This window comes from Maniola jurtina, chromosome 7, assembly GCF_905333055.1.
Source record: "Maniola jurtina chromosome 7, ilManJurt1.1, whole genome shotgun sequence".
In the NCBI taxonomy this organism is placed as follows: Eukaryota; Metazoa; Arthropoda; class Insecta; order Lepidoptera; family Nymphalidae; genus Maniola; species Maniola jurtina.
This window is the reverse complement of record NC_060035.1, coordinates 2643811-2664029: the sequence shown is the minus strand read 5'-3', so window position 1 is coordinate 2664029 and position 20219 is coordinate 2643811. Positions and strand designations below refer to the sequence as shown.

The 20219-nt window shown below is 38.8% G+C and overlaps 1 protein-coding gene across 3 annotated transcripts; it reads left to right on the top strand.

The window, feature by feature from the left end:
- Positions 1 to 550: 550 nt before the first annotated feature.
- Positions 551 to 19988, top strand: LOC123866575 (ATP-binding cassette sub-family D member 3). 3 transcript variants are annotated; one of them, XM_045908221.1, is made up of 16 exons: positions 551 to 972; positions 1736 to 1993; positions 10603 to 10672; positions 11062 to 11159; positions 11534 to 11714; positions 12344 to 12413; positions 12791 to 12885; positions 13607 to 13724; positions 14293 to 14390; positions 14628 to 14817; positions 15604 to 15733; positions 16443 to 16617; positions 18036 to 18209; positions 18585 to 18689; positions 19454 to 19601; positions 19823 to 19988. In XM_045908221.1, exons 1-15 carry the CDS (start codon positions 866 to 868, stop codon positions 19586 to 19588), a joined length of 2004 nt encoding a protein of 667 aa, XP_045764177.1. In that variant the 5' UTR covers positions 551 to 865; the 3' UTR covers positions 19589 to 19601; positions 19823 to 19988. The 3 variants fall into 3 exon arrangements, with proteins under 3 accessions (XP_045764177.1, XP_045764176.1, XP_045764175.1); XM_045908220.1 differs by having other exon boundaries at positions 19454 to 19604; positions 19824 to 19988; XM_045908219.1 differs by having other exon boundaries at positions 19454 to 19988.
- Positions 19989 to 20219: the final 231 nt, after the last annotated feature.

Genomic DNA, 20219 nt, shown 5'->3' with positions numbered 1-20219 from the left:
AAAAAGTTGAATATTCTTGACAGTCATAACTAAGTGAAGAAGTTAATATTAAAAGTAAGTAGTTATGACATTAATAAATAATTGAAGTTTTACCTACTATAAAGATCATTTTAATGAACAGACTAATAAAAATTAAATTAAAATCATAAAATATATACCTTAGTTAGGTAAAAAACAATTTGTAAACTAATTTAACTTGGTAGGTACCTAGTTACTAATTTTATAAAAATTAATTTCTTACCAAAAAAAATTTGTCCAAGGATTTAACATATAGTAAATAAAAAAATCACTTGTACGTATTATTTTATATATCCTGGATGCAAAATATGAGTTAATTTGATAACAAATAGTATTTTATTAAACAGTTTTAGGGCTTAACCTAAAACTATTTTTAAAAAAACGTGCGGATGCGCCTGGATCATGTGGCACGGTCCACACGAATTTCATGGTAGGTTGTACTTCATGATTAGAACGACGCCCTTAGCCCCTTAGTCCAGCCGCTAGTAGGATTATAAATTTAATCTGGTCACACTGATACTGTCATCCGTCCGTCAGGGTGTCTTTATGACAGAGTTTTTTGGAATTTTTCCATACGATTACGAAAAGTACAACAAAATGTGTTGAGAAGTGACTTTTGCTCCTCGCTCATAGTCATGCGATAATATTACGATTACGTATTTAATTCAACGTTTCTAATCTTTAGCTAAGTTCACGACTGTTCATTTCATAATTAATTCATTCCAGTTACGTATTTGTGTAAAGTGGCTGGTGGTGAGTGGTGGTGTGGTGTGCAAGTTGGTGCCTGGTGGTATAACCATATAATGTGTTCTCGTTGTGCGTAAAAATTAGTTTTAGTGCTTTTAAAATGGCACCAAATTTTAGTAAATTTACATCAAGGACAGATGTTAAAATCGGCCTGGCTGCTTCTGCGGCTTTAGGTGCATGGATAGTTCGAAATGCTTTAAAGTCAAGGTAAGATTTCAATGGCCTGCATTTTATCGTTTTCCATTCACTTATTAGGTAAATCCATCTATTTTTGAAATTACTTATTAACGCTACAATAGATAGGTACTTAATAACATGAAACAGTGCAGAAAAATAAAATAAACCAGCCACAACCACTTGTCAGTAATTAAAATTTGTATTATCATTATGTGATAATGTTATGCTAAAACATTAACTCATCATTATCATTACTAATCAACTGATAGACGTCCACTGCTGGCTAGGCTCTTTTACGGACTTCAAGCCTGTCAAATATTAACTAATCAGCATAAAATAATGATTGATCAATGAAAACTTTTCGGCAATCTGCATACATACATTTATACTACTTCGAATCAGCATAAAGATAGTAAAAAATGATTTCATCATGAACTAATATTAACATGAGCAATTAGTGAAGTGAGTGTCAAAATTTTCAATTGATTACTAACTCAGTGATTGACTTCAAAGCATTGCAGCACAGTTTTTCTAGAGCACTGAGCATATCATTCAATGGATAAATATCAAATTCAATTTATAAATTTAAAATCCTCTGCTATTTCGTCCTCCAGTTTGCCTCTAATCAGCCAGTTTTTGTTTCTAGTTGTTGTTTTTATTTGTAATTTTAAGGCGCAAAGTTAAATTGTACATGTATGTAATAACTGTTGAGCTGTGGATATTAACAACTTAATATCTAAAGTTGTGTTTATTGCCTACTCCAAATGATTGAAAATGTATACTTTTTTTACAGGAAACCAAAAAATGTCAGGAAACCAGGCCAGTTATCACCGGAAGAAAGAGTACAATATATGATCAAAGACAAAGACAGAAAGGGACCAAAAGCTCAAGTAGATGCACGGTTCTTTGCAGAACTTAAAGCACTATGGCACATAATGGTACCAGGGTTGTGGACAAAGGAAAGTGCATTTATGGTGCTGATAGCTTTATCCTTGATTGCAAGGACATTATGTGATCTGTGGCTTATACAGCATACTACTTTGGTTGAGGGGTAAGTTTTTTAGCTTATTACATCTTTTAGCTAAATGCATGGATCATGTTTGTAATACTGCTGTGTTGCAGAGAATGGAAAAGTACACTGAGTTACTTAAATGTATGGACAGCAGAAAGCTCAAATATCTGAGCCATATAGATGCGTAGTTTCAAAATATGACCTGCTGCAGCTTATAATTAACAATAGCTTGTTTAGCAGGCAACGGAGAAAGCTATGCTTGGAAAACCAGGATAGCCAACATAGCTCAACAGGTTGCAAATATGAAGTGGCAATGGGTAGAGATGAGATAATATACTTAGATCAAAAAACTTTTGAGGTATGAAATAAGCATCTCTGTTATGCATTTGCACATCCATTGAGTTGAAACTTTGTACAGTTGTTGTTTAAATTTGCGACAACTGCTGCGGAATTTGTGGGAAGGTTTCTGACACTGTCCCAACACTTTACTTGTGGGTGTCATTGCAATACATGCTGAGAATTATCTAATAGGGATGATGACTACTAGTCCTATCAGCGATTTTTTATGGAACGTCAAAACGCTCGCTTAGTATGGGAGCTTGTATGAAATACACAGATGTAACGTCATACACATTTGACGTACTTTTTTAGCTAAATTGATAATTTAAAATGGCTAGCGAACTTAAAACCAGCAGTGAGTGTGGATTTTACAAATTTTTGGAAGACCCTCTATTTAACAATTACTAAGAAGTAATTTATTTTTGACCTAGGCATCATCTCCTTACATTTACTACATACATAAAAACAACAATTTATTCTCATAACCTTGAGATTCAGTTTAAACTGTTGTGGCAGGAGGTTTTTAGATGGATGATTTAATTTTTAAAATATTTAGTACTAGAGGATGCCCGCGACTTCGTCCGCGTGGATGTAGGTTTTTTAAGATCCCGTAGGAACTGTTTGGTTTTCCGGGATAAAAAGTTGTCTATGTCAATAACATGGATGCAAGCTACCTCGGTACCAAATTTCATACAAATCGGTTGAGGGGATGGGCCTTTAGGAATCCCGTGGGAATTTTTTGATTTTCTGGGATAAAAAGTAGCTTATGTCCGTCCCCGGGATATAAGCTAACTCTGTACCAAATTTCGTCAGAATCGGTTAAACTGTAGGGCCATGAAAAGGTAGCAGACACACAGACACACTTTCGCATTTATAATATTAGTATGGAAGTATGGATAATATTAGTATGGATAATCACAGAGGAATACACCTTCCAGGTAATAATAAGAGAAAATATACTAACTATACATTACATAAATTATATTCAAATTAAGTACCTATAACCCATACAATATCCATACTAATATTGGTGAGGTGATGCACGCGACTTCGTTTGCGTGGATGTAGTTTCTTAAAAATCCTGTGGGAACTCTTTGATTTTCCGGGATAAAAAGTAGCCTATGTGCTAATCCAGAGTATAATCTATCTCCATTCTAAATTTCAGCACAACACACACACACACACACACGCACGCACGCACGCACGCACGCACGCACGCACGCACGCACGCACGCACGCACGCACGCACGCACGCACGCACGCACGCACGCACGCACGCACGCACGCACGCACGCACGCACGCACGCACGCACGCACGCACGCACGCACGCACGCACGCACACACACACACACACACACACACACACACACACACACACACACAGACACACACACAGACACACAGGCACAGACACACAGACACACGCACAGACACACGCACAGACACGCACAGACACACGCACAGACACACGCACAGACACACGCACAGACACACGCACAGACACGCACAGACACACGCACACACACACACACGCACGCACGCACGCACGCACGCACGCACGCACGCACGCACGCACGCACGCACGCACACACACACACACACACACACACACACACACACACACACACACACACACACACACAAACATACAAACATACAAACTTTCGCCTTTATAATATTAGTGTGAAGTGTGATGTCTGCTTGCCTGTCTGCAACCTATTTATGACCCATCCACTCCGCCAATTTAAATGAAATATGGTACCTTCATCGTACAGAGATAGTTTGCATCCTTTAGATAAGCTCTATATTTTTATATAGGCTATATTTTTATCCTGGAAAATCGAAGAGTCCGGCTAACTACAGACTCGTGCTCTGTAGTTAGCCGGCAATGGATTGATCATGATTATTTATACATACACAGGCTTTGGTGTTCTGCATACAATGGTTGTTTCAAGTTTCAACTGGATTTGAACTTTGATATACATTAATAAATAATAATTAGCAATTTAAAACACTTTTTCGGGCAGTAGCAAAATAACTATGTACCAAATAATAATGTGTGTGTGTAGAAGTTTCCTAATGAATGTTTCATTATTTTGTAGAGTTCCATACCCAAAGGTTGCCAATGGGACCCTATTACTAAGCTTCCGCTGTTCGTCCATCTGTCTGTCAGCGAACTGTACCTCGTAAACCGTATTAGATAGAGAACTGTAATTAAAGAATATGTATTTCTGTGGCTGCTATAATAACGAATAATAAAAACCGGTCAAGTGTGAGTCGGACTCGAACATGAAGGGTTCCGTAATCCGTACCATCGTACAAGATATAGCTAACACTTTTGTGTAGAACACTGTTACTTGATGACAGACTGCGCCACCTATATGTGATTTAATATTTTTTTTTTGTGATGTAACCACAAATTCACAGTTTTGGGATTTTTCCTTTATTTGTGCTATAAGATTTGCCTACCTGGCCATGATTCTAGGCTAACGGAAAGTACCCCTATAGGTTTTCTTGACAGACACGATGGACAGACAACAAAGTGATCCTATATGGGTTCCTTTTTCTTTGAGGTACAGAACCCTTAACACAAACAAGTATGTTCGAGATTGTATACCAGACCCCTGAATAAGAGACCAAAGACTTAACCACTAAGATTCTATGCTGTGGTTGTTTCTTATGCTATCATCATCATCAGCCTGTGGACGTCCACTGCAGGACATAGGCTTTCCCTAAAGAGCGCCACCACACCCGGTCCTCAGCCTTCCTCATCCAGCCACTTCCCGCCAGCCGCTTAATATCATCGGTCCATCGTGCTGGAGGGCGTCCCACACTACGTTTGCTTAAACGCGGTCTCCACTCAAGGGCTTTCCGGCTCCAACGGCCATCGCCTCTACGATAAGCATGGCCTGCCCACTGCCACTTCAGCTTGCTAATAGTTTGGGCTATGTCACCTTGGTTCTCCTGCGAATCTCCTCATTTCGGATCCTATCCCTCAAGGAAACTCCTAACATAGCCCTCTCCATAGCTCATCTAATGCTATGCTATTTTCTAAATACTACACTAGATAGGAATACATACCTTGTAAATATAGGAAACTAGCTGACGCCCGCGACTTCGTCCGCGTGGTTTTAGGTTTTTCGAAATCCCGTGGGAACTCTTTGGTTTTCCGGGATAAAAAGTAGCCTATGTGCTAATCCAGGATATTATCTATCCCCATTCCGGATTTCAGCCAAATCCGTCCAGTAGTTTTTGCGTGAAAGAGTAACAAACATACACACACACACATAAACTTTCGCCTTTAATATTAGTGTGAAGTGTGATTGTATGTACCTACTAGGTATTATTCATTGCTTATTCATAGCATTACATTGCAGTTTTATACATTTCTTTGATGCTTGACTCCTAGTTATTTTCATTTTGGAAAACATTTTGTTTTGTAGAACATGTTAGATGTGCATGTTAGATTCATTAAATAACATCATGTTAATAATAATTTGTTTTGATTCTATACTCACCATCTACCATCGTAGGTACCTACTAGGCATCGTCATTCGTCAAGGTTGGCACCCGTACGTAGTTGAAATTCCTCGCACACGTACCTACGAAGCGATTTGCTTCCTCGTTTCTAATCCGAACCGCTAAGATATGAAACGCCTTTAAGTCAAGAGTGAATGGGCCATCTTGTGTAAGCTGCATCATAACTTGCTGCATGTCTGATTGCAGCCAAGCGCTAGTCTATACATAAAAAAAATTAACAAGGAAAAGTAGATATATTATGTAAAACATGTAGGTAATTCTTAGTTATATAATTCCTATTATGACACAGTTTTCCTTACCTCACCTTATATGAGTGATATACATAAGGAATTAAGGACGTTTGTAGGTCAGGGAGTTTATTCGTAGCGCGCTGCAATGCAAACCAACGTAGTTACAAATGTAATATTTTATCACAGTCAGTCAAGCGAGTGTTTATGTGTATATTTGTTACCTTTCACGCAAAAACTACTGGACGGATTTGGCTAAAATTTAGAATAGAAATAGATTATACCCTGGATTAACACATCGGCTACTTTTTATCCCGGAACATCAAAAGAGTTCCTACGGGTTTAAAAAAACCTATATCCATTTCCTCTCTAACAAAGCGTTAAGCTCGTGTTAGGAGTAGGTATGACAAAAGTGCAATGTGGGTTTGAACCGCCAACCTTTCGGAATTCAGTCCGCTCCTTAACCGTTGAGCTATTAAGGTGTTAGTTCCCGAGATTACACTCATGCATACTTGAGAACTCTTTATATAATATCAGTGTAGATTTCTTATAGCGTGTCCAAAGATCTTGAATCTTTCATTGATAAACAAGTATTTTAATCCATTGATGAATAATAAATAATTCATAAGTAACAATAAAACCATCGGTCAAGTACAAGACGCACTCACACACGAAGAGTTCCATACACCTGTTGTTCAAGAAATAACACTTTTCAATAAATAAATAAATAATTTTTCATCACGTGAAATTTGAAAGTCCTCGTTCCACAGTTGGAAAATATAATGTACTGTCTTTATTTCTTAATAATAACTTAAATAAACAATAATACAGGTGTGTAGATATTTACTTAGTTCTCAGTATTTGCTTAATACATTTACTTAGTCTAGCCTTCTGGTAATCCAAGATTAATGTCTTACCCTGAAAGTAATCTAACATTAAACGAATAATGAATCACACTTATATATAATATTATAAAGGAGAAAGTTTGTGTGTGAGTGTGTGTGTGTGTGTGTGTGTATGTTTGTTACTCCTTCACGCAAAAACTACTGGACGGATTGGGCTGAAATTTAGAATGGAGATAGATTATACCCTGGATTAGCACATAGGCTACTTTTTATCCTGGAAAATCAAAGAGTTCCCACGGGAATTTTAAAAAACCTACATCCACGCGAACGAAGTCGTGGGTATCAACTAGTATAGAATAGGTTAGAAAAGTATGTAATACGTATAACGTTTTTAGGGTCCTGTACCAAAATTTTAAAATGGCATCCCTATGGTGCGACTAAGTACGTCTATCCGTCTGTCACAGCTGCTTATATCAGTAAATACTGATGCTATCGACTTATCGGTTCAGTAATTGCAGAGATTACTTCCTACAAACAAACTTAAAAAACTTTGCCTCATTATAATATTAGTGTACCTAGATTAAGTATGGATATGGATTTGAAAAGTGTTCTTTTAGAAATCTTGGACTCAATAAAGTTGAAAACTAAGACCCAACTGCGATCGTCTTAATAAACACTGAAATATAAGAGTAAAATTGTTTGTCTATCGCTTGGTGTATTTTAATGTTGTTGTACATTTATACTCATGAATTCAGAATTTTCTCCTCTTCGATTTGACATCCCACTCGATACAAAAAAATATTTTTGGAGACCCCCACTTTTTTCGATGTAACTTCCGCTAGGTCAATATTTTTTCGTATAAAATATAGCCATGTTACCCGAGCCTTTACAACGGATCAATTGACATCTCACTCATCAAAATCGGCCCAGTAGTTTAGGCGCTACGGTGGAACACACAGAATCTGGGTACAAACATGCATACATACATAGACTGCTAAAATCATAACCCTACCTTTTGGCTTTGCCGCAGTCGGGTAAAAAACTTCGCCTAGTGCAACAAGATATTGTTACCTAACTTGCCTAAAGCCTGAGATTAAATAATAATTACACGAACCACATACAATTCCGGTTCTGCCTACCTTTAGACTGGTGGCCAACGAAGTAACACGTATATGACGTAACAGTTGTATGATTTTACGACAAAAAACCTCGCGATAATCGAGGCAAGAGATTTTTGGAGTCTTAACCCTTTGGACTAGAGATAATTCTAGCGGAAATTTTTCTTCGACGTCTTCCAGACCCATATAATATAAAGAAAGAAAGAAAATGTGTTTATTTGGTGCCACAGAAAGTACAGATAATTGCTCGAAATAAGATGCGTGGTGTGTGGTTCCAAAATGGACTCCACTCGGCATTTGCTGCGCCTGTGTCGGGAACGCAGGCACAGGGCTGGTCTTTTTAACCGACTTCAAAAAAAGAGGAGGTTCTCAAATCGTCGCAATCTTTTTGTATTTTTTAATTTTTATGTATTTTCCCGATTACTCAAAGACCCCTGGACCGATTTAGATTTTTTTTTGTTTAAAAGGGTATACTGTGCAGGCGGTCCCATATAAATTTGGTGAAGATCTGATGAATATCTTCGGAGGTGGAGATGGACAGACCACGTGATATAGTTATCTTACTTTGAAAATTGAAACACATTTTAATTTTTTTTAAATAATGTAACCACAAATTCACGCTTTTCAGATTTTTCCTTTACTTGTGTTATAAGACCTACCTACCTGCCAAACTTCATGATTCTAGGTCAACCGGAAGCACCCTTTAGGTTTTTTGACGGACACGACAGACAGACATACAACAAAGAAATACTATTAGCGTTCCGTTTTTCCTTTTGAGGTACGGAAACCATGTACCTAAGTACCTGTGCATGCACGTTTTTCTTACTCGATAGGTTTTATAAGTAGTAAAAAAAACCAGTTTAATAAACACTAAAAACAAAAAATATAAAGAATTACTAAGTACATATTAGGTATGCAATTCTAGCATAATAATGAATCATACAGCAGTACATGCTCTTATAGAACAGGTAATTATTTTATCAATTACATTGAGGTGATAATGTGACAGAATGCAGTATAGAGGTATAGACGTTAATGTGCGAAGTAGTCAAAATTTTAAGTGGGCTCTACACTCGCGGCGCGAACGGCCGCGAAAGCCCGCGACAACTGCGAATCACGAGTGTACAGTACAACCAAATTAATAATGCGCATGCAGATCTTCGCTAATTGTCGTATTCCCAGAAACACCCGAATCATTGAATCGTAAGAGCCCTAAACAATGCCCTAAAAATGCACTTAACCACTCTATATACATATCGTCTTCTGACGCTCGGGGAATACGACCGTTGCCGAACAGTGACGAAGATTTCTATGCGATATATACTGTATATTATGTTCTATGATATATACTGTAGATGTTCACGCCTTCGCGTTCGCGCTTCGCGCCTTTCCCCGATCAGAGTACCACCTATAATATGGGTACCTTCAAGTCAAGAGTCAATAGGCAACTTCTAGGCAAGCGCGCTCCATCTTAGGCTGCATCATCACTTGCTAGCAGGTCTGATTGCAGCCAAGCGCTAGTCTATATAATTAAAAATAAATAAAAAAGTGTCGGTTTTTTGGTCCGAGACAAAGAGTTTGCGGCGCGCGAACGTGAACGCATGTACACTCGCATTGTTCCGCAGTAGCGGACAGGACATCGTAAGGAGGTCACGAACAAGACTGTGAAGATTTGCGAGTGTGGAGGGACACAGTTCACGCGTGGATCGCGGCATACATTCACGGCGTGAAATGACGGCGCGACTTCACGTGCGAGTGTAGAGCCGGCTTTATGAAAACAAGCTGTCTTAACGAGTGACGACTTTTTACGACTATGTACCTACACTATAAAAAATATAATACATTATAATATGTATGTATAGTTGCTAATATTGTTGTACACAATTTCTAAACTAAAATTACTCAAAATTTAAAAACTTAAAAAGAGCTGATAACTTTCAAACGGCTGAACCGATTTTCTTCAATTATAGCTAAAGAACACTCTCGATCAAGCCACCTTTCAAACAAAAAAAAAAAACTAAATTAAAATGGGTTCATTCGTTTAGGAGCTACGATGCCACAGACAGATATACAGATACACACGTCAAACTTATAAGTAACACCCCTCTTTTTGGGTCGGGGGTTAACAAGCATAAATCTAGTGCAGTGCTATCTAGGGAGTATTTATGAAAGGAATAACAATACATTTAGAACTCCCTGGCGCAGTGGCAAACGCTGTGGTCTTATTATCGGGAAATCCAGGGTTTGATTCTCGACAGGGGTTTAGAATTTTATAATTTCTAGGTTTCTGGTCTGGTCCTATGGGAGGCTTTGGTCTTGGCTAGTTACCACCCTACGGGCAAAGTCGTGCCGCTAAGCGATTTAGCGTTCTGGTACAATACCGTGTTTCATTAACGCGCTGTAGGAAAGTAGTACCTTTGCGTAAACCTCCCATCCACCGTCATCCAGAACTCTTTTTACCTGACGCTAAGTGGTGATACTGCTAAAGAGATACTCTCACAAGATGTTGTTATTGGTGCCGGTTTTACTTACACAATATTATATATCATGTTTATCTAATTTAACCCGTTTGTTCCAGATCCATAATAACAATGAACCTCAGTGATTTCAGAAGGCTTTTAGGAAAATTCTTCATGGCCATGCCATTGGTATGTATTTGTTGTTATATTAAGCAGGCTTTAACATCCTGACTTTATTCAAATTCAAATTATTTTTATTCAATTAAACTTTTACAAGTGCTTTTGAATCGTCAAAATAATCTACCACTGGTTCGGAATGCCGTTCCTACCGAGAAGAACCAGCAAGAAACTCGGCGGTTGCTATTTTCAAATGTACAATTTACAATAATATGCCATACTGTATACAAGCAATTGCAGCGCCGTGTATTGCTGGAGCGAGTCAAATCCAAGCTTTTTTGTCATTTACATAATCTTCGATTGTATAATAAGCTTTTTTCAGGAGCATACTTTTAATAACAATAAATTACGCGATGATACCATCTGAAGATACTTAATTAATGATCTTGTATCTTTTTCAGATATCGCTAGTCAATAATGTCCTTAAGTGGAGTATAGGAGAGGTGAAATTGCGGTTGCGTACTAACCTCTCACTGCATTTGTATCAGCAATATTTGAAGTAAATACCATTTAACATTACTTTTAACGCTCGCATTACTTCCGCCCGTATTTAAATGGCCGCTAAACAGATCTGCTGTTTTGAAGCTGCCATCTTTTATATTGCAGTTACAGGGATTAAGAGCTTTTGAATTTTAAACTGCGGACTTGACGTTGGATTTGCCTTGTCGATTTTGTAAAAAAAATTAGCTAATACCAAAACGAGTCTATTTAAAAAATGTACAGTACGAAAATAAGACCGAAAATACGAAGATATGAATATGATCCAAAAACTACGAATTTCATATATTTCATATCCTTCTAGCAACGCTTGTTTATTTCAGTCGCAATAAAGGCTACACACACTATAGTGTTTTTTTTTTATTATTTTTCCAGAGGTTTCACATACTACCAACTAACGAACTTGGACAACCGGATATCCAACGCGGACCAACTGCTCACCACGGATATCGACAAGTTCTGCGACACCGTCATCGATCTCTACAGCAACATTAGCAAACCCATGCTGGATATATCCATTTACCTGTACAGACTCACCGTTAACTTGGGAGCTTCGGTAAGATTTTTTCACTGGTTTCACATCTAAGTGACTCAAGTGACTAACTTGGAAAACTAGATATCTACCAAGTGACTAACTTGGACATCCAGATATCTACCAAGTGACTAACTTGGACATCCAGATCTCTACCAAGTGACTAACTTGGACAGCTGGATATCTACCAAGTGACTAACTTGGACAACCGGATATCGACAATTTCTGCGACCTCTACAGACCGTCATCGATCTCTACAGCAACATAAACAAACTTATGCTGGATATATCCATTTATTTGTACAGACTCACCGTTAACTTGGGAGCCTCGGTAAGACTTTTACTCGACTTGCGACAAGAAAGACAGGTTTAATAAGTTTTTCACGGCTATCTGGGTCTGGCACTTTAGACCTTCTGTAGTTAGGTTTTTCAGTTATGTCATGATTTCATTGTCAGTGGATATATCTATTTACTTGTACAGTGAGAGCCTCCGCAAGTCTTTTGTCTTGACTGCGCAACAGCAAAGACAGGTTTATGTTTTTCACGGCATGACAGATAGATTGAATATTGAAACCCGACGTAGATCGTAAAGGGATTGTGTATTTATTAGTTGATTTAATGTTTTAGGTTATTAAACACTTTTTTTCTTCACAGACACCCGGCATAATGATGGCCTACCTGTTCTTCTCTGGCATATTCCTCACGTATCTTAGAAAACCAACAGGTAAAATTAAACAAAAGATAATTTATATTCATTCATGGCGTCGATTCTGATGTTTTCCCTAAACTAAATTCAGAGTATCTGCATCTTATTCTTTTGATTATTGCTAAAAAAGGAAAGAAAATGAATTTTAAATAAAAGGATTTAAAAGGTCATTGGGCACAATCTAACCCAGTTTGTAAAAAATTGCATATAGTTACCAAGCTAGATTGAAATTGTTAAGATAGAACCCCACTTTTAAATTCATGTAATTATTTTTTTACCATGGGAGTAAAAAAATTACAGACCAATGAATAGTCAAACTTTAGTAACTATTCAGTAGTAAATTAATATCAGTAACTGTTACGGCTGCCTTACAACACAAATACTATTATTTCTAGCTCGAATGACTGTACAAGAACAAAAACTAGAAGGTGAATTCAGATACGTCAATTCGCGACTCATTACAAACTCGGAAGAAATCGCCTTCTATCAAGTAAGTGCAAATTGAAAATATATTAAAACAAATCATCTAATGCACGCCATAACTAGCGGTATATTATCATCTAATTTATATGACAGACTTGTATGAGTCATATAGGTATGGCTGTAAATTGTACCTCATTTAATGAATTCATTGGTAAGCTGTTGAAAGTCAACATTGTTATTTATTAAAACTTGGTTTTTTAAAACTATATAGCGTTATAGTACAGTTAAGTACATAAAATATCATCCAATTAGCATGACAAACTCTCATATAAGGCTGTGAATTGTAATTTAATAAATTAAATCTTATCTGTAACCTGTCGAAGAGTTTTTTTTTTTTTTATTTACCAAAAATTGATTTTTTTAAACATTTAGGCATGCGCTTTGATTGCGCCACATTGCGATCACACCAAAAAGTAAGTGATGATGCAGCCTACGGTAGTGCGCGTCTGCGAAGATGCCTATTCACTTTTTTTGAAGGTTGGCATTCTTCAAACTCTTTGGAGGTTGGTATGGGCATTCCATATTCAAGCAATTTTTGACAAATAGCAATGTTGTTATGTGACTTATCGACGGATTACAAATGTCATTAATTTTTGCCGGTATTTATGCACTCATCCGTGAATTTGACGGATCCGTCAAAAATACGAATCGAATGAGTACATATTTGTATGACAGCCACTTCGAATAATCATTTGGATGGTGCTTAAAACAATGATTGTCATGTACAGGGCAACCATCGCGAGCAGCTGACGATATTGGCGAGCTTCTACAAGCTGACGCGGCATCTGAGGAACTTCCTCAACTTCCGTGTTGGCATGGGATTTATCGACAACATCGTGGCTAAATGTGAGTTCTTTGTTCAGGGTTCCGTTACCAAAGGGTAAAAACGGAGCCCTGTTAATGTCACTCTGCTGTCTGTCTGTCTGTCTGTCTGGTCCGCGTGTTACAGGTCTCCAGCTCGTAGGCGAAATGAGTTACAAATCTGAAATTTTGGTTTTTCGTATTTGGTGTAAGACGTTGAGCCAAACCCAAATTATTTATTTATTTACTCAGATACAAGTTAGCCCTTGCTATATAGATTCGTATCGTGTCAACAGGTGTCGACCGCCGCAATCAAATAGACCTTAAACACTTGAATTTTAAACTTTATTAGCGTGATTCAGACTGCATATTCTACTTTCAATTCAGATCAATCATCAGAAGTCATTTAGCAACGTCGTTGTGAGCTTTCCACCTTAGATTCATATCATGTCAATAGGTGGCCACCGTCACAATCAAATAATTAAAAACTTTAAACACTTGAATTTCACGGCAGCTTAAAATTCCAGACTATAATATTGAATTAATCTTTATAATTGTTTATTTTTTTTGCAGGTTAAATTAATGCATTATCCTTATGAGTGCTTTTTTGCAGATATCGCAATAACAGTTGGTTTCTACGCGGTATCGCGGCCATTCTTCGTCAGAGACCACAATTTGTTAACGACTGGCACAGAACAAGATAGATTTAGGGTATGTAATTTAAACCATTAAAATACGTACGTACCTACGTACCGACTACTGAATTATGAACCTTCTGTTTCAAGATAATTTTGAGTTTTTAAATTTTTTATTAATTACTTCAACATGTGAAGAAAAACTTAGTGCACTTAAGCCATGTCGCTTAGCTGGGGTTTGTTTCATTATATGTATTTGTTTTGTAGACGAAATCTAGCACGATTTATAACAAAAAGTGTATAATTATTTCAGCATTACTACACATACGGCCGCATGCTAGTAAAGATGGCGGAGGGTATCGGTCGTTTGGTGCTGTCGGGCAGAGAGCTGAGCAAGTTGGCCGGCTTGACGGCGCGAGTGACGCAGCTCAAGAACGTTCTAGAAGACGTCAACAGGGGCAACTACAGCCGGACCATGGTGGAGAGGCACAGCAATGGCACTGGTGAGTTGACTGACGAACCGACCGCGCGGCAGGATAGAAGATGTCAACGGAGGCAACTAGAGCCGGACCATGGTGGAGAGGCACAGCAATGGCACAGGTGAGTTGACTGACGAACCGATCGCGCGGCAGGATAGAAGATGTCAACGGAGGCAACTAGAGCCGGACCATGGTGGAGAGGCACAGCAATAGCAGTGGTAAGCTAACAGCATTATTTAAGTTTTGCGAAATCAAGCAAAAGGCAAATACTCCTAGTAGTGAGTCCAGGTAAGAGTCACTATGGCATATTTAAAAAAAAAAAAAGAAAAGAATATTAGCCATGTTAACATGACTAATATACCCCTTTCCTCTCCAACTAAGCGTCAGGCTTGTGCTATGAGTAGGTACGACAATAGTGCAACGGGCGGGGTTTGAACCGTCGACCTTTCGGTTTTCAGTCCACTCCTTTACCGGTTGAGCTATTGAGGCTCTAAATTAATAATTGGCTTCTGCACGCTAATATTAATAGTGTCAGCTTATTATTATGAATTCTTAAAAATTATATAAGATTTTATTTATTGATTTTTTATTTAAAAAAAATAATACTGGCCATGTTTATCATGACTAACATTCTCCTCCAACTATGCGTAAAACTTGTGCTAGGAGTAGCTACGACAATAGTGCAACGGGGCGGGTTAGAACCCCCAACCTTTCGGATTTCAGTCTGCTCTTATAACCGGTGAGTTATTGAGGATTATTTATATGTTTCCTTAATCTAAGTTAAAAGATTTTTCTGAAACTTTGTTCTAGTCCCGCTCATGACGTTGACACCGGGCGCGGGCCGCATCATCTACCAGGACAAGATCATCCGCTTTGATAGAGTGCCGCTCGTCACGCCCAACGGAGACGTGCTCATTAAGGAGCTCACCTTCGAAGTGAAGTGAGTGTTTATCCCTTCGTCCACTGCTGGATCATAGCATAGGTGTCTTGGAGGGACTTTTACACGCCACGGTCTTGCGTTGCCTGAATTCAGCAGATCCTCCACCTAGTGAGGATCTGCCAGCGTTGCGCTTTCCAGTGCGAGGACACAGTTCCAGCACCGTGACCTTAAAGAAGAGCCCCCCTTTATGAAAAAACGATTATAATACCAGAATTACGAAACGAAGAGTAATGTGTTATACCTCATTTGAATTGGCATTAAATAAGGAAGTTTTTCTGATATAGGGTCACTTTTCCGTAGTACATTTTTTTTTCACAGTGCGCTTTTAAAGTGACATTTAATTTTTGCTGACGCTTTAAAAGTTTTGGAAAAAAAAATTGCTCTTGTAATTTGGTAGCCAGAGCCTCAATAGAAGGTTTGTAGTGCTGATACATTATCTAGTAATGACACAACATCGTTTGTTTTATTGTTTTTCATCACATTTTTTTTTTAATTAGTCTAATTGTAAGAGAATTTGGTATTTTGTTAAAAAACCCAAAAATATTCATAACTCTTAGGGCGATTTAAATAAGGCCATGCTGTAGAAAAATTTATTGCTGGAAATGACCTCCTCTATCTCCTTATTGCGTTTGATCCACGACTTTTTGACCACCCTGTATATACAGAACAAGTGTTTAGTGTGCTTTTTATGTAAATTCTATCCGTTTAGATCCGGCATCAACGTCTTAGTGTGCGGGCCGAACGGTTGCGGCAAGTCGTCGATGTTCCGAATGTTGGGCGAGCTGTGGCCAATATTCGGTGGAACACTCACCAAGCCGCCCAAGGGGAAACTGTTCTACGTGCCGCAAAGACCTTACATGACTCTAGGCACATTTAGAGACCAGGTCAGTTGAAGAATCTTCTTAGACCCGGCATCAACGTCCTAGCGTGCGGGTTGAACGGTTTTTTTAACTGTATAGGCTTTTGCTTGACTGCAATTACACCAAACAGGAGATGATGCAGGCTAAGGTAGAACGCGCCTGCGCAGAGGGTGCCTATTCACTCTTCTTTTGAAGGTACCAATATTATATTTACCAGGAAAAACGGAAAACGGAAAGGCATTCCATATTCTAGCAATGCATGTTAAAAATGAAGAAGCAAATAGCTTCGTACGAGTCTGTAGGATTTCGACTAAATATGTAGGAGTTCATACAGACCTTGGCAATGCCTCGTGTAAAGGTTGCGGCAAGTCGGTGATGTTGCGGACATTTGTATACCTGTGGCCAACATTTGCGGGACATTCTCCAAGCCACTCAAAGGTAAACTGCTGGTCGATTGCGGAAAAACTGCATCAATCATTATTACAATCTTAATTGTTATGGTTGGATAAAATTGTATTCTTGTTGCAACAATGCATCGTAACCAATAGTGAGCGAGAGTCAACCAATCAGAGGTGATTGCGATCGTGACACTTTAGCCTAGTGTGCGATCCGGAATTCCGGATTCCGTACATAATGTAATGTGAGTGGACAGTGCAGTGAAGCCATTAAAACTATCAGAGATAGGGAAAGTAGGTTTTCTGAATAAAGTTGACTCCCACGAAAATTCTTTTTTTTTTTTTTTATTCACTATAGGTAAGCGCTTGACCACAATCACACCTGATGGAAAGTGATGATATGGTCTAAGATGGGACGCGTTTACCTAGAAGGTGCCTATTCACTCTTGTTTTAAAGATACCCGGATTGTAATTGGTAGGAAACACAGATCGCGGAAGAGTATTCCAAACCTTAGCCATGCGTATGAGGAATGAAGACGCAAAACGTTTCGTGCGTGTAGATGGAATGTCAACGACATAAGGATGGAAACTCGCCCGACGTCTTGCGGTTCGGTGGTAAAATGGTGAAGGGGGGACAAGATCGAAAAGTTCCTGTGCACACTCTCCGAAATATATCCTATAAAACACCGATAAGCCGGCGACCTTACGGCAGTGATCGAGACTTTGAAGTTTCGCCAACAAAGGAGAGTCTTCGCCTATAAGTCTCCTAGCTCGACGGTCAACGGCATCCAGAGCCGCTAGTTGGTACTTAGCGGAGCCATCGTAGAGGTGACTGCAGTACTCCATGCACGACCTGACTTGTGCTTGATACAAAGTAATCAGTTGGCGCGGTGTGAAGTACTGCTTGACCTTGTTAAGAATGCCTAGTTTTTTTGCGGCGGTCTTAGCTTTGGCTTCGATGGATCTTCTCGGGGATTCTACTCGGGGAAGTCGGAGCAGGCTTTTTAGTCAAGGTTAAATAAGTTTGGGTCATCACTTTTTTTCTAGGTGATCTACCCTCAAACGCGAGAGGAAATGCTGCGTCGCGGAAGAACCGATGAGGAGCTGAACAGGTTCCTGGACATCGTGCAGCTGTCCTACCTCACCCAAAGAGAAGGAGGTTGGGACGCTGTTGAAGACTGGATGGACGTCCTCTCGGGAGGCGAGAAACAGAGGATAGCCGTGAGTAAAGCCCTTCTAACCGAATTTGCAAGCTGTGATAGCCTAGTGGTTAGGAAGTTTGCCTTCTAATCGGAGGTCAGGGGTTCGATCGAGTTATGTGCGTTTTAAGTAATTAAATATCTTAAATTACTTTTATACATGTCATAATATTGTATATCAAAACTTTGAAAAGAGCAACAGCCGAGTTTCTTGCTGGTGCTTCTCGGTAGGAAAGGCATTCCGAACCAGTGGTTGATGCTTTTGACGATTCAAAAGTACTTGTAAAATTCTAATTGAATAAAAATATTTTGAATTTGAATATACAAATATAGTTTGATCTTCAATAGCTTGGTGTTGCAAGTGCACCTGAGTCATAATATTATTTTGTGCGTTCAGATGGCGCGCCTGTTCTACCACGCGCCACAGTTCGCGATCTTGGACGAGTGCACAAGCGCAGTCTCTGTGGACGTGGAGGGCCACATGTACCAGTACTGTCGAGAGGTATGGGACTTTTTTTCTTATTGCTGAGTGCTAATGAGCTACCAACTGTACTACGATCTATCCTAATTTATGACTAATATTAAGAAATTGTCCACTGATACATCTTGGTTTTTAGGATTCCGTACCCAAAGGGTAAAAACGTTAAATTAATGTCATTCTGCTGTCTATCTGTCCGTCCGTCTGTCTGTCTGTCCGCTTGTCACAGGTCTCTAGCTCGTCGCCTGAAATTTTGGTATTTGGTATAAAATGTTGACCCAAAACCAAATATGGAATTGGAAATTAAATTAAATTATATTTCAGGGAGGCTTGAAAAAGGAGCTGGAAAAAATTTTTTTTCTTACCCAGGCTTGTGGGGTATCATTGTTTAGAGCTCATTGAGTACTGATATATTTTGATTATTTTTTATCTTAAAAAATAAGGGGCTTCAAAGTTGACAGTTTTAGATCATTCTTGTGACGGGGCTATCTCAAAAACTAAACTGGTTAGAATTTTGGTGTATTATGTACCATGTACTCTATTTAAACAACAAATACTGAATACGATTATAAAATACTTTGTAAGCTGTGACCAAAACAAACGAACATTTTTTGGGGGTTTCTTTCGCGGTTTACTGCAATGTTCTCTAGCTCAGAAAAGAAATATTTCATACACCCAAAATATGGTGTTCATAATTATGTACGGAAAATAGCGAGGCCGACTCGCACTTGACCGGTTTTTAGGGTTCTTTATTATGAGAAATTCATTCATTCATTCATGTTTTTTAGATGGGCATATCGCTGTTCACGGTGTCGCACCGCAAGTCGCTGTGGCGGCACCACGACCACTACCTGCAGATGGACGGCCGCGGCTCCTACGTGTTCGAGGAGATCGACACCGACACGCAGGAGTTCGGCTCCTGATCGCGTCCTACACGCACGCAACAAAATAACGTCAAAGTAAAATGGACCTAAACTTTCTTGATTTAAAGTCAAAAATTCAGTACCATTGATTTTAACTTTGCCACGTTTCCGCTTGGAGCGCTGGCTGTAAATGTATGTACAAACTTGAGCATTAAAACAAGGCAGTTAAGGGCTATTTTACTTTAACGCCTAAGTGTTTCGACTCTTGGTGAGAAGTAAAATCTTATGCTGAGGGTACTGGTGTAAGAGTATCAATGAGACGCTTCAAAGTTATGCTCTCTTGGTACATATCTACCACTTTTATAAGTTACGCCGATGTTATTTTGTCTCGTAGTCATTCCTCATTGCTGAGGGTCGTGTCTCCTTTATAATTTTGTAGCTGGTTACGAAAAAATTGTTACCAACGTGGATGGAACCATAGACCCGCAAGACTTCAGCTCGTGATCGCGTACTTATATGTGTAAGAGTTTATGTGACGTTTCAAACTTATACTCTCCTGGTAAAAAAAAATATTTTTCCACAAAATGACAGATATTTTTTCTGTGCCGAATTATGATTTTGTAAATCAAGTCGCGGTGTACTGGTCAATTTCAATTCGAAAGAAACACTGAAGTGATAATAAAATAGTCAA